Consider the following 15468-nt stretch of genomic DNA (forward strand, 5'->3'; position numbering starts at 1 on the left):
TCCATGTGAACTACCCTTTAGTCTCACATATTTGAATCAGTTGTTTTTTTTTTTTTGTTTTTTTTTTAATCTATGCAGGATGTGCATGGATTTTTTCAGATGAACGGACATTTTTGTACTAATTCTGAGATGCATTCCAATTCTACAGGGTTGTACTGGAATATACCAGCAAATCCTCCAGGGATTATTTTAGGAGTTTTTTGGCGCTGATTTTGACGCTGAATCCGCCTCAAAATCAGCCTAAAAAAAAAGCCTCCCAATAGAGCTCTTCAACTCTATTGGGAGGCTTTTTTTGAGGCGGATTCAGCGTCAAAACCAGTGCCAAAACACTCTGTGTGCACTGACCCCTAGGCACACTACTTACTTACAACTTAATTTACAGTTTCTTTTTTTGTTGCTAGAAACAGTTGATAAGCATTTTGATAGAAACACCATTTTAGTTGACCTCGTGTAGCTAAGTTAAAGAAGCACTCACAGAACGTTTTCTTTGTTTCTTCTACCACATCTAAATGCTTCATTTTCATTCTTAAGAGACTCTGAATGTGAATCTCACAAGAATGCATAGAGAAAAATTAGTTCTAAGCCAGACAAACTGTAAGATCCTGTAAGAGTTATAGTTGCATGGTACAGCAAGGGATTGAAATGAAGATATATTCATGAAAGTATAAGATTATTGACACTTCTTTTTACTGCATCAAGTCTACCAAATGACTTTAGAACGAGAACCTTGGGAATATGTATTTATTGCTCCTCACATTAAGTTTATTGCTTGGTATTAATAATACACTACATTCTAAAATAGGGTCTGTACCTTGTGTCTAGGGCACTGAATCAGCAAGGAATTCTATCTTTGGACTGTAGCACAGGTGATAATTCTAAATCATACAAGATATCTCATTATTAATCAATAAATATACCGAAAATTACTTTATGTCCAATTATTCTATACAGAAATTTTACAACAATGTACTAGCCTGGTAAATCATAGGAGAAATTAGTGAAAATCATAGCATAACCCCCAATCATAGTATGCCCCAATGTAATTTATTAAAGGGGTTGTCCATAGGTTGTGTCACGTGTCACCATTGCAACTCAGCCCTGTTTACTTCAGTGAAACTAGGCTACAATACCACACACAGCTGTACGGCACTATTTAAGGCTAAGCGAGCCACAGCCAAAAAAACACTGCAGAAAAGACCACGGTGGAAAGGCATTGCATTTTTTTCCACAGCATTTTTTACAGAAAGTCTTCAGAGTTTTACTCTGTGGACTTTCTGCTTCTATTATACCTATACAGAAATGTTTTGAAATTACAGCATTTCCGCTGTAGATTTATTTTCTGAAATGTGTAGATGGGATTAGCCACAAGCTCATCCACTTTGCAGGTATTGCAAGATTTTTAGCTGCAGTGTTCCTGCAATATGAGCCCTGGCCTTAAAGCTGCGTTCACAAGGGGGTTCTTGGACCGGATTTTGACACTGAGGCCGCCTCAGAATCCGGTCCAAAAAATGGCTAGCCGCGACTGGATGCCGAAGCAGTGCACCAGCACCCAGTCGCAGCATTTCGCTCCGGATTAGGCCCAAATGAATGGGCCTATTCGAGAGGGAGTGACGCAGCGCAACGGATTCAGCTGCAGAATCCGCGTTGAGATAGGGAAGCTCGCCTTTTTTTTCCGCAAGCGGCAAAAAAATTCTAGTGAAAAAAAGAAGTGAATGGCTCCCATTGAAGTCAATGGGAGGCATTTTTTGAAGTTGGATTCTGAGGCAGATTCCTTGTCAAAATCTGGATCAAAATACCCTGTGTGAACTCCGCTTAAAAACACTTTTCTATTACTGGATGCTCCTTATGTTGAGTGATGTGATACCATGATATGAAGTTTACATGACTTACCGTTATATCTTTATCATTTGGGTCACATGTTTGCAGAGGTCTGCTGAATTTAAGTGTGGTATGTGTTCCATTTTCTGTTGCATATTCAAGTTTATAGTTTTGCTGAGGGTCTCTGTGAAGGACTCTGTTGTCATCTGTAAAGTAATCCTATTGGGAGAAAATAGGCAAGTACATTGATATGATGGCAAAATATTTTTATTTACCTCTTCTAAAGATGAGGGAATTTTTTTAAAATATTCGTTTTAGGCCCTATTTGCATATGTGTTCCCCGAATGGAAACCCGAACGCAGATATGAATAGGGCCTATGATCCAAACATTTTGTGGTTTAATTCATACAAACCAACTAAAATGGCAGCCACTATGTAAAAGGCATGGAGAAAGGAATCACATGACCTCAAAGACCAGGTATGTTCACCCATATGACTTTCAGGCAGCCCTCCTGACAGGGGACAGCCAATCAGGAGGGACTATAGGTCTAATTTCACTGATGACTCATAGAGAATTTAGTTACTTGAGAAGAATTAAGTTTACTTAAAAAAGCACCATTTTGTATCTATTCCATATACTGTGTATACATATATATATATATATATATATATATATATATATATATATATATACTGTATATATATGAAACTCTGCAACTTCTACCTTATTTAATAATTCATGTCTATCTGAACATTTAGGATTGTCTTCTTCCCATTTGGGTCATGTGATCTCAGGGTGACCCCTTGATAATAACATGGCTTTCTGTTCTCTCAACTTGGTCACCATCTCAAACAACAGACCTTTCTGTATGATGTAGATAGCATAGATTGTACCACACAACCAGGTCAGGGCACCACTTCTCCCTGGTTCTGCCAATACAACGGGATCCCAAAGGCGGGAAGGACGGACTGCCTTTACTTCATGATCCCCGTTCCTGCCCATGGCCTCCTCCGCTTCTACTTCCCATCAGGGAGCCTTGTATGGGAAAATCATGTTCTGGTGCAATGATATAATGTACGGTGCAGGGTATCCCGGAATGCTGAAGCAGAAGAGAAGGAGGCCATGAGCAGGAACAGGGATCAGAAAGTTAATAGCGGACACTACCGGCTGCACTAATCCAACCAGTAATGAAAAAAAAAGCAGCAGGGAAACAGTCTCCTCTCATATTTATCTTGATACTAGAACTTCTACTTCGATACATATGGGCAAATCCAAACATCCCCAATAATAGCAGCATGTGCACATGACTTTTTGTTTTTCGTTACTAATCCAACAATATCCCTACCAAATCTGATGAAGTCCCTTCACACCTACTCCAAACTGTATAACTTTAAAATTAACTTCTCTAAGTGTGAGGCCATGAATGTAAAGCGGCCACCTAAATTGACTTCCACGTGGGCACAGTTGTCCTCTTTCCACTGGGCGTCCATCGCTTTGCGCTTCCTGGGGACAGGTCTGCCACCTAATCCTAAGGACAGTTTCAATCTGAACTTTTTGCAAATCCTCTGTTCATTTACTATGGATTGCAATAATTGGGCCAAAGGCACATTCAAATGGTTGGGTCGCTGTACCATATTCAAAATGAAAACACTGCCTTGTTTTACTATACCTATTTCAAACTCTTCCAGTTGAAATTCCATCCTCCTTCTTTCTAATATTAGCGTCTATTCAAATCTCATTTGCATAGGGTGGTAAACTGGTTAGGATTAGGCGGATGCTCCTTACTTAGCTCTTCCTGACCTGAAACATTACCATGCTGTGTTCTGTCTTAGACTTGTGTAGATATGTGGCAAAGAAATTGTGGGTATAGATTGAGCAGAGATTTACCCCTATTCCACTAGAGATGACCCCTTGGCTACAGCGTCCCTTGTTTATAAGCCTACTCACACACCCAGCCTTTGGCCCTGCACTGCAGGAATGTACCCACAAACTTGTCCGTGTGGTGCTGGAGGTGTAGAGGGGCAGAGGAGACGATGCTACATACCTCTTGGTCTTGCTGAACCTAAACCCTTTCTAGAATGAAGTGTGTAAAGTGATTAGACATGTGACTGGTACCACTAAACCTCTTGGTCTTGCCCTATTACTTCTACATCAAATACTTTTGAAGACCTACAAACGTTCTTTACTGAGGTTACTAGTGATGGCTAGCATACCATAGCTGTGGAAACAGACCTATCCACCTTCTATGTCCCTCTGAATTTTTAAGGTCAATGATGTGATGCATAAGGAGAATTTTACCTCTTCCATTACTGATTCTTATGACAAATTTTATACAACCTGGAACTATTCAATGGAATTTCAGACCTATACGAAACTTCTCCTGCTCATATATAATAGCCTTCTATTCTGCATGCTCTGAAATGCATTAGTCTTCCTTAGTCTCCCCCAATGGATCACCTACCACCCCCTTGTTTTTTCCCCTCTCTCTTCACTTCCTACCTCATCCTCCCTCTTCTCCTTTTCCTCTCTCCTGTGGCCTTCTTTTCTTTTCCTACTTTTTCACATTTTACCCATACATGCATTTAGTGGATTTACTGACATTTACAGTGGTCCCTTGACGTTCGTGGGTCTGACCTTCGTGGAAGGGCTATAGCACGGGTTTTAATATTAATATTAATGGAAGGATATATAATATATATATATATATATATATATATATATATATATATATATATATATAGCCACCCAGAAATAGGGAGAATGTCGGCCTGGTTCATGAGACATTTCAGAGGTAGAGCCAGCATCATACATATAGAAATATTATGTTCTTCTTAGAGCTATAAGTCTTTACCTTTTAAAAGGAAACTAAATAACGTACTTCTTTAAGATGGCACAATTCCTTAATGGGAGTCTGTCAGCAGTAAATTGGTTATAGACCTTATCCCAGTATCTTGAAGAAGGGAGTCTATAGTTTCCAAATCTGCCATTCAGCTTTGGATCCCGATTCTCATGTAAATCGCTATTTATTCCTATCCAAATGAGAAATTGCTTTGCTCTGGAATCTACAGCTTAGGCGAAAGCCCAGACAATCTAAGACAATCCCAAAGTATTCTTTCCCTTATTTGCATATTAATAAAACAGTGGTTTCCATGCAAATGGAGATCTATAGGTGAATAACTGAGGTATATTTGGGAATGGTAGAATCACTTCTACAAGGAACTAAGGTTAGGTTTATACCAATTTCCTGCTAACAGGGAAACATTGGCCGATTATCTCCCCTACATTCTACTATTATTTATTGCAATATAATTTAAAATATATAAAGAAAACCATTTTTATAACTGTCCAAGACTCAATGTGCCTCAGAATTTCACATTAAATGAACATTAATGACTCCCTATGGGGCAATTTCCTTCCGTCCCTAAAACAGCTGTCTTAGCACTCTCACTCTGAAAGCCCTTCCTTCATGTGATTTACTTTCAAGTTACTTTCAAGTTTCTGCATGTTTCCTTTTATCTCCAAGATCTTAGGGAAAGTCTTGGTGGAACAAATAATGTAACTTGTCATCCCAGTCTAAACTCCTGTTGCTCTCTTTTTCTAGAGAAAAGAAATCATTTTGATGGTTTTGTTCCCAGGAATATAAAGATTGTCATAAAGCGTTTGTACATATAGAAGTGCTCAGGCAACAATCTAGTATGCTTTATAGATGCCTTTAGCATTGTATTTCATGAAAATATTTACCTAATATATTATATGCATTGTCATAGTTTTCCTCTACAGACTTTCTGCCCCTATTATACCTATATGGAAACCGCCAGCGTTTCTGTGATATAATTGACAAATAAATGTTTTCTTATGGTGTACAATCCACTCTGTAAAGCTATGACAATTGTACATATTACAGGTTCACAATGTAAATGACAATTCCATAATGTATGTTTGGTGGCACTATTCACATCTGCGTTCAGGTTTCTGTTCGGGGAGTCCGCTTGAGGACTCCCCAAATGGAAACCTTATGCTTTAAAAAGTGGTAACCTGTGAAACCCGCGGACCCCATAGACTATAATGGGGTCTGTGCGAGCAACTCTTTTCTCTCTGCATGATTTGTGTGGAAACCGAGCAGAAGCCACATGGACCTCATCATAGTCTATGGGGTCCGTGTGGTTTTCTTAGGTAATCATGTTTTAATGCATATAGGATTCTGTTCCCCAAGTGGACTCCCCGAATGGAAACCTTAACGCAGATGTGAATAGGGCCTTAGATGGATCTTTAATAGAGATGAGCGAACACTATTCGGAACAGCCGTTTCGAATAGCACGCTCCCATAGAAATGAGTGGAAGCAGCCTGCACGCAGACTTTGCCGGCAGCCGGCCACTTAACCCCCAGCGTGCCAGCTACATCCATTCATTTCTATGGGAGCGTGCTATTCGAAACGGCTGTTTCGAATAGTGTTCGCTCATCTCTAATTTTTAACATAAATAAACATCAATGAACAGTTTTTGGATAGGAAACTTGGTTCATGTTTTTCTTGACACAGGGATTAACATTTGATCATTGCATTTATTGGTATGAAACAACAAAGTGTTGAGGTCTCTTATTCCATTTATTATCCCAATCTATTGTCTCCATTCCTATATTTCTCTTCTTTATTATTTTCCTTTGACCCATCTGGAATAGAATAGAAATGCTCAGGCTCTGTGAGTTTTAATGTTTCTGTTATATGATAAAAGAGTCAATTGATGTCTCAAGCCTTCAATCACTCGTGGCTTTCAGAAGTCTATTGAATTTACAAAGTCTTTCATCTCATAGAGACCCTGTATGTATCTTTGTTTTCTAATTAAATACTGATCCTTCAGGCATAACTTTTCCTATTATTTTCTTACATGCAAGTTAAGCATTCTGTCTGAGCCTTTCATTAATGTATAGCCCAGTCTCAAAGTTGTGTTTTTTGGTTAGGATTTACTATGGGCACCTATAGATCAATTGTACATTCAAATATGTGTCTTATGCTAAAAATCTTAGCTGTATTAGGTTGCTCTGAAAAATATTGGACTATTTGCTTTCTGTATCTGACAGGTATATATCCTATATAACAAATCCTCCAGCTTGCCTGTTAACTGTTAACTCTCCAGCCCTTCTTCTAAACTCACCCAATTAGCTTTATGACCAAATAAAAATTCATCTTTGGCGGTCAGAGAGTCAATCTGATAGATTTGTAAGTGATCACCATTCTGCACTATATACACAAGACAGCTGCAATAGTCAAATTGGGCAAAACGTTTAATAAAAAACTATTAAAAATGACCAGAAAACTTGCAAAAAAAAAACAACAACAAAAAACACCCTGTAAGGTAGAAATGAGCAAATCAACATATCACAAAAGGAATTCATAATGATTTTCCCCAAAATTTTAGATTCTGACAAATCTGTAATTTTGGGTGTTCACCCAGCACAAATGGCTCAATATTGCAGTTGACCTTTAGGTGTCTAACTAGTAACTCATTGACATATTTTCAATGATTGAGAGGCCACTTTTCAGATCTCATGTGATTCATGTTACTTATTGATCTACTGTCAATGACTGCTAATAATCCACTTAATCCAATGTGGGAAATGGCAGCCGTAATCACCTTAATGCGGCGTTTTACATTACCTGCAAAGTGGATGGGCTTAAAGCTAATACGATTCACAAAGTGCAGAAAAAAATCGGCAGCAGAAATGCTGTGATTTCATAAACACAGCATGTCAATTCTACCTACAGTATGGAAACACTGGCAATTTCCATGTAGTATAATAGAGGCAGTTAGTCAACAGAGGAAAACTCTGTGGACTTTTGCAGCAATTCAATGCGTGGGGTTTAGCCTAAAGCTGTCAGTGGCTGGTTTAAACTTTTAATGACTAAGAGATCCTTCACACGATGAAACGCTGCGCTCATTCTGATTGTAAAAACACGTTCAGAATGAGCGCGTAAAAAGCAGCTCCCATTGACTTGAATTGGAGCTGGCATACATGCGCTCCCCATTGAAATCAATGGGAGGATTTTTTCCCTAAGCTTTCAATGTATTACGCGCGTAGAATGAGCGCAGCGTTACATCGTGTGAAGGCTCCCTAAGAGTAAACTAATCTGAACCAGCCAATAACAGCTGTAAACTGACTGCTAGTAATCCAGACCATATAATGACAGCTGAATCAATATACTGCTGTCATTGGTTGGTGCAGATTATGTAGTCCGGGTTACTCACCAAAAATAGGTCTGAGACTGAGAGTTACTATTGGACTCTTTTGGCCACGTGGTGCCTGCCAGCCTCCTGCACATTACAGTCACTTTTTTTTATTGAAAGCTCTTTATTTATTTAGATAGCGTATCAGCAGTTTATATCACAACTACATGCCCCTTCATGGGTATTTCAGGAGCTTTTCTTCTTATTCCTGATTGCACATTTAATGTACAATGCGCAGATATGAGCCCCAAATACAAGATGCACTTTCCGCTGCATTATTAATTGAAGGACACTATTAATTTTAGGGGCCACACAGGGGCCTTGTTAACTTAAGGGGGTACACAGGTAGTATTATTAAATTAAATATGCAGACAGGGGATGTTATATATTTCCAGGGGAATTTTATATTATATATTTTATAATTGGAGGTAGCAGCAGGATGGAGACTTTGTGTACATCTGGAAATTTGAGTCAGGTGCTGGTAAAAGAGAGGAACCAAAGATATCTGTGTTGCAAACTTTACAAGTCATTGGTCAAAGAAATGGTCATCGTGGTCTGATACAAATGGAAGAGATAGGAAATGAGAACAATTAGTCAGAGACGTCTAGCACTACATTTTTACTGTATTCAATTAAATGGTCAGCAGAGTCCTTTGTAGAGCCGATATCTACCATTATATGGTCACTGTATAATGATATTGCTATACCTGGGTTAAAGGACGTGTTCTAGGAATCAGATATTAAAGATGTATCCTTAGGATAGGACATCAATGTTAGATCAGTAAAAATCTAACACCTAGCACCCATCATCAACATGTGGTCCGTGAAAACACTTCCTCAAATGTTCCACACATTGGAAAGATTCAATACAAAATGCCAATGTACTCTTTAGCATTAACATTACCCTTCACCAAAAATGGGTGCCTAACCCAACTGTTAACAATAGCCTCCTTTGTGCTTCACATTATAGCGCACACTAAGACATCCAGTTGGTTGTATTCTCTTGGCATTCATCCAGCAAACTGCCAAACAGTGAAATATGTTTCATGATTCCGTATCCACTAGCAGAATGCTTTACGTCACCTAAGCTGACATTTTTATATTGTGAATGGCAATTTTAGGGCTAGTTCACACGTGAGTATAAGGGGAGGTTTTTGACAGCGGATTTCGCGTCCAAAACCTCCCCTTATAATGGTGGTCTATGGAGACTGCCGGGCTTCTGTTCTCCGCTAGCGGCGAGCTGCTGCTAGCGGAGAAAAGAAAGGACATGTCCTTTCTTCAGGCGGAAGCCGCGCTGTCTCAGTCGCGCGGCTTCCGCCCCCCGCAGCTCCCTCCTATGTCGGCTCATTCATTTGAGCCGACAGCAGAGGGTTAAGCCGCGACAGCGATGGTCGCGGCGGGCGGGTTTTGACAAGAGAGAGACGCGGCTCGCCGCGTCTCTCTCTGTGTCAAAACCCGCGCGGGCAGTTCACGTGTGAACTAGCCCTTAGGCTTGTATAATTCTTGTACTGATTTCACTTCAAAAAGGAAGTTTGGAAGAATGTAGTGAGTGATACAACATAAGATAAATGATTTTATATATCAAGCAGATCAGCACTTAGCACTCCGTGAATTTATGTGGGCTTGTGGCCGAGATCTTCTTATTCTCAGATGCTTCAACTTTACAATAGTCATAATTATATTTGATCAAAGTACATCTAGAATATCAGAAACTCATTAAATGACTTGGGGGAAAATGGAATACTACCATATGACAGTGTTACTTTTACAATCACTAAGTGCTTCTATACAACTTATACTGCTACCAATGTATGGAGTTGGATTGCTGCGTGTTTTTAAGCTTTATGCAATAGTTGTAGCTGATACATCTGAACTCAATATTAGGTGGAGTTTTAATATACTTTTGGACATATAGTTTATAAATTGGTATCAATATTTCCATTTTTCCATTCTTTACTTTTGTGTACTCTGTTGTGATACCCATAATTTTAATACCGTTTCAACTTAAAAGCAAGTCAAGGCAATGTTGCCCCAGGTTATAGTGATATTATGTTACCTTCCTATGAGACACCAGCAGCTACACAAAAACTTGCCCCATAAATTTCTTGAAATGGAAGACTCAAAGTGAAATAAATTAACAGTTTTAAAAAACTTTTTGGAATTCCACAATTTATGGTTTAGCAGCATTGAATCACAGAGGGGGTTGTCTGATGATCAGAAAAGACAAACAAATAATAGCTGAATGCAAAACTATTCACAACTTTAACTGAAGAGCTAAAGAATCCTTTGCATCTGTTGGTCAAAAGCACCATAAGGGTGCATTCACACTACTGATACGCTGCCTGATTCTGAATGTTAAAACACGTTCAGAATCAGCGCGTATAAAGCAGTTCTCATTCATTTCAATGGGAGCCAGCATACGAGCGCTCCCCATTGAAATGAATGGGCTGCTTTTTTCACTACGAGCGCTCCCATTGAAGTGATTGGGAAGTGCTCACGTGTACGGCTCGGAATGAGCTGAGCTAGCCGTACACGCGAGCACTTCCCATTCACTTCAATGGGAGCGCTCGTAGTGAAAAAAGCAGCCCATTCAATGGGATCTGCTTTATATGCGCTGATTCTGAACGTGTTTTAACGTTCAGAATCAGGCAGCGTATCAGTAGTGTGAATGCACCCTTAGACTAAAGTCCCATGTGGTGTCACGCAGCAAAAAAAGCAGTGGAAAAAATGTGACGGCCATGCATCACAGTTCTTCCCGCAGTGTTTTAGAGGTTTCCTCTGCGGACTTTCTGTTTAAATCTTACCCATGGGGGAAACTGATGGCGTTTCCCTAGGTATAATTGACATGCTGCGATTTCCAAAACTGCAACGGTTTTAGAAATCGCGGTGTATGTACAGCACGGTTTTTCCATAAAATGGGCATGGGATGCGCTAGAATCCCATCCACCTTGCTCTGACTGTAAAACACGGTGATTTCTCATGCGGCATTTATGCTGTGGGCAAATTGCGGCTTATACACCACGTAGGGCCCCGACTTTAGGAGTCTTTGTCATGGAGTCTGCCAAATATGCTAAACAGATGCCTTGATGGAAACTGATAGGCCTCATTATAGTCATAGAGGCCCATTGGGTGCTGCTGTGACCATCATATGATAGACCAACACTGCTGTTATTTTTGTCATCCAATTTAGGTGGATCAGCCAACTGTCTAATCTGTGTATCTAGCAGCAACTTATTCTTCTGTAACTAATGAGAACTCATGTACACTTGGCTAAGCATGACGGCTTAGATCTGCGCTATAACTTATATCAGTTTCTGGCAAAAAAAAAAAATTACTGTAAACTTGTTGGACTCTGTTTCCTTCTGCCGGGCCCATTTTTAAAAGGTGTTGTTAGTGTCAGAAATTGCAAAAGTCATAAACTTTGCACAATAAATGATATAAATTGACTAGTAAATCCACCATATTTGAGCAAAAAAATTATCTGTAGGTTAGCTGAGTAACTAAGGAGGCAGTCACGTTTTCATATGCTAACATGGATGTCAGATAGTGATAAAATACATCTCAGAACCTGATATACTGCAAATCCAACAAAATTCACAGCATTCAAGACACTTCAAGAATTATCGATTGTTGAAGAAATATTTTGTACTCCTTGACAAAGATTATTTTGTAATTTAGAGTTAGAAAGTGAAAAGTATGAAGGAATATAACAGATTATTATTTAAAGCATGGCCACTTCTTTCCTGTAAATGTTACTTAACATAAAATAAGGGACTATACTTAATAAGTAATCCTGCCTTAAAAAGCATGCCTGAATTCTCCGATTTAAACCTTTTGGTTTAAACTGTGCTCAAGGAAAATATAGTAGTAACAACTGAGGAGCAGCAGATGAGAAAGGAGATAAATATCAGAAATATCCGCTAAACAAGACAAGGCCTTGCATATATTGTAGCAATATGGCAATGTTTTGTATTACAATACATCAATATTATAAGTAAGGTTAATAGTTTAATGCAACTTCCCAATACAAACATCGATGACCCCCCCCCCCCCCCCCGCATATGGTTCTCAAGAAACTGTCTCAAAATTGAAGGACACAAAATAACATAACAAATGATACAAAATACAAAGCCTGAGGCACTTAATGTGTCACGAAATGGAGAGCTTTCACTATATAATATAAAGTGCAGACCTACAATATAAAAAAAATATTATGGTCTGATGTTTCATCATCTTAAGCCACTTTCACACTGTCAGTATTTGGTCAGTAATTCTTTTTCTTCAGTATCTGTAACCCAAAACCAGAAGTTATTCCAGGACATGAAAAAGGTACAAATGTTTCCATTATTATTCCAGAAGATGGAAAACATACATATATGTCGTGGGCTTATGGCACAATCACTCTATGTGCTTCATTATTATAATGTCTTATGAAAATCGTGCAATATTAGCTTATGTACATTGACATAAAGTATGCGGTGTCCATGTAGTGGTCCCCAGGATCTCCGAATCCACAGCATTAGAAAATCATTGTCAGCTCAATGCATGAACCATACTTACTAAAATTATACCAAGACATATACAGTAGATTTATAAAAGAGAGACATATAAAAATTTGGAGAACAATGTACAATAACACAATAACTCTTTTACACACTGCTTGGTTTCGTATAACTTAAACATAAACTCCAACCTTCTGACCGTTACTGTCTGACTTTAGGTAATTTTTGGGAATCAGTATACACACCTGGAAATACGGTTTGCCTTTCTCAATGCCTCCGATAACTATATCTGAAGATGCCATGGCTCCATTGGGAGAAAAACCCAATCCAACATAGCCCAGGGTCTCCACATGGACAAGGAATGTGATTATGTTTTCCTTCTCCATCCAGTACATTTTATATTTTCCCTGTGAATCCAGAACAGCACTGTGATGATAACTCTGCAAATCCAAGTTCATTGCTGCAGTGAATAGAGGTAGCAGAAACATGGACACCAGCATCTTCATGTACGTTATCCTTTCTAATGGACGGGGATGAGAAATACTTTCATCAGTTCTCTTGTATTCATCCAACTCCTAAGCAGTGAGTGCTGTAGCCCTAGAGCATGTGTACTCTGATGTTCAGAGGAGGAGGGAGAGCTCGGAGACTCTTCAGCAGTGGGCTTGTGCTGTTTGTCCCTTTCAGGAAGTTATGAGCATGACTTGAGTCTTAGTCAGTTAACTAGACTACTCACTAGCCTAAGGCAAGACTGCCTTGATGTACAGTGGAGTGGGCATGCTGCTACAAGTGGGCATTTTTCTTTGTGTGTGAATGATGTTTCCTTTTGTATTAATCTTGTGTGCCAAAAATAAAGTGCTCAGACCACTGCAAATGCACAAACATCAGGGTTTTTTTTTTATTTATGTGTACTGTATGTCAAACCCCCTCTCGTGGTGAAAGTCTGCAAGAAGTATTTCACTTTGATAATAGCTTTTTATATTTCAAAGCATTCCACATCTTCTGCCTGATAAAACAAATATAAATCCTTAAAATAATAATATTAAAAGCATGCTTTAGTACAAAAAACTCAACAAAACGCTAGCAAAACTGGGTTAATGGGTTTCTGAAATGGACAGATTGGACTCAGAAGCCCTTTCTTTAGAAAAGGTAACAAATAGGCTTAATTTACTGTGATCCTGAAGAAGGAAATTGTGAGATGAAGATAGAAAGAAAGAGCTATGAGCAATATACATGCTAGTGTACGTGGTAGGACTAAACAAAGCTTCTGGACAAGATAAAGTTGTTAAAATCGGCAGTACTATATTTGTTATATGTTGATGTGTAATTCTGTAGCAAAACGAATTTTAGGTCAATGTTAATAATCTTCCAAAATACATATAAGATAAGATAATCCTTTAATAGTCCCACAATGGGGAAATTTCAGTTATACAGTTTCATAGATGGTACAGTAGTATATAACAAGAGAGAAACACATACAAGCTCATGGCATATGTAGTATTATAGGATAGTAATGTAATAGTACATTTTAATGCACTAAACAAATATTACTAAAAATATCACCAGTGTCAAAATTGCATGAAAAATACCCAAACAATATGCATTGTATAAAAATTAAATAATACACAACCTTCATTCACAGCAAACCTATAAACATTACAATATGTTCTGAACCCCCAAATATCACTAATTCATGGGATTCTAGCACTAAAGCTTCCTTCACATATACATTTATTATGTCTTTTTGACTTATAACATATTTTCCAAATTTTTTACCTCCCTTTTGACTCCCTGCCTCCCAAATTGAACATTTTTTTTTTATTATTCCATTCACATAGCCATATGAGGACTTAAAGGAGTTGGCCACTTTCAGACCAATATTAACAAACAAATGTACAATAGAAAGATATACAATTTTCCAATATACTTTCTGTACCAATTCCTCCCGGTTTTCTAGATTTCGGCTTGTTGTCATTCATTCTGTTACTTCTAGAGGATAAAACTCTGACCATGGTCATGTGATTTACGGTCCATGGTCATGTGATGAGCACACAGGTGCACAGCTGATTACCAGGCAGATGTCTGATCACTGTGCTGTGACTATAACGAGTAGTGCACCTGTGTACTCATCACATGACCATGGACCGTAAATCACATGATCATGGACCATAAATCACATGACCATGGTCAGAGTTTTATCCTCTAGAAGTAACAGAATGAATGACAGCAAGCAGAGATCTAGAAAACTGTGAGGAATTGATACAGAAAGTATATTGGAGAATTGTATATCTTTTTATTGTACATTTGTTTGTCAATATTGGTCTGAAAGTGGCCAACCCCTTTAATATCTGAGGGATAAATTGTTTTTCAAAATGGTACTATTCATTATTTCGTACAGTGTATGTTGAAGCTGATGAAAAATTCAGAATTGGGAGAATTGGAGAAAAAGTGCATGTGTGCGACTTTCTTACGGGCTTCATTTTTACAACGTTCACTGTGCAGCCAAAATGACATGGTAACTGTATTCTATGTTTCGGTACAATTCCAAGGATACCAATTTTTTTTTCAACTTTAATTTTTATTGAAACATTTTTGACGTGATAAAACAAGACGAGAGCCAATCAGTAAGGCATATATGGTTTTATTTACATTTTATTCCCTTAACAAAAAAAGTCTAAAAGTCATCATGTTGCATCGGGTGTATTTTTTTTTTTTTTGTAGGGTCAGGTGTATTTTTTAGTTATACCATTTTGGGGAATATCTACTGATTTGATCACTTTTTATTCATATTTTTATCAGAGGCAAAACAGCAAAAAAAAAAGACGGTTTGGCACTTTTGATTTTTTTTTTCTTCCACTATGGTGTTCACCATACAGGAAAAATATTTTTATAGATTTGTAGTCCTGGTGTTTACATACACAGGGATACC

The 15468-nt window shown here is 38.3% G+C and overlaps 1 protein-coding gene across 2 annotated transcripts in view; it reads right to left on the minus strand.

The window, feature by feature from the left end:
• The window catches only part of MOXD1 (monooxygenase DBH like 1), a 57595-nt gene extending 44488 nt beyond the window's left edge, over nucleotides 1-13107 (minus strand). For both annotated transcript variants that reach the window (XM_075266627.1, XM_075266628.1), the window contains exons 1-2: nucleotides 12788-13107; nucleotides 1891-2037 (exon numbers count right to left, since the gene is read on the minus strand). In XM_075266627.1, coding sequence (XP_075122728.1) covers nucleotides 1891-2037; nucleotides 12788-13048 — 408 coding nt within the window. In that variant the 5' untranslated portion in view covers nucleotides 13049-13107. The remainder of the gene's footprint in view (nucleotides 1-1890; nucleotides 2038-12787) is intronic.
• Between the last annotated feature and the right edge of the window lie 2361 nt (nucleotides 13108-15468).

The sequence above is a fragment of the Leptodactylus fuscus genome, chromosome 3 (genome assembly GCF_031893055.1).
Source record: "Leptodactylus fuscus isolate aLepFus1 chromosome 3, aLepFus1.hap2, whole genome shotgun sequence".
Lineage (NCBI taxonomy): Eukaryota > Metazoa > Chordata > Amphibia > Anura > Leptodactylidae > Leptodactylus > Leptodactylus fuscus.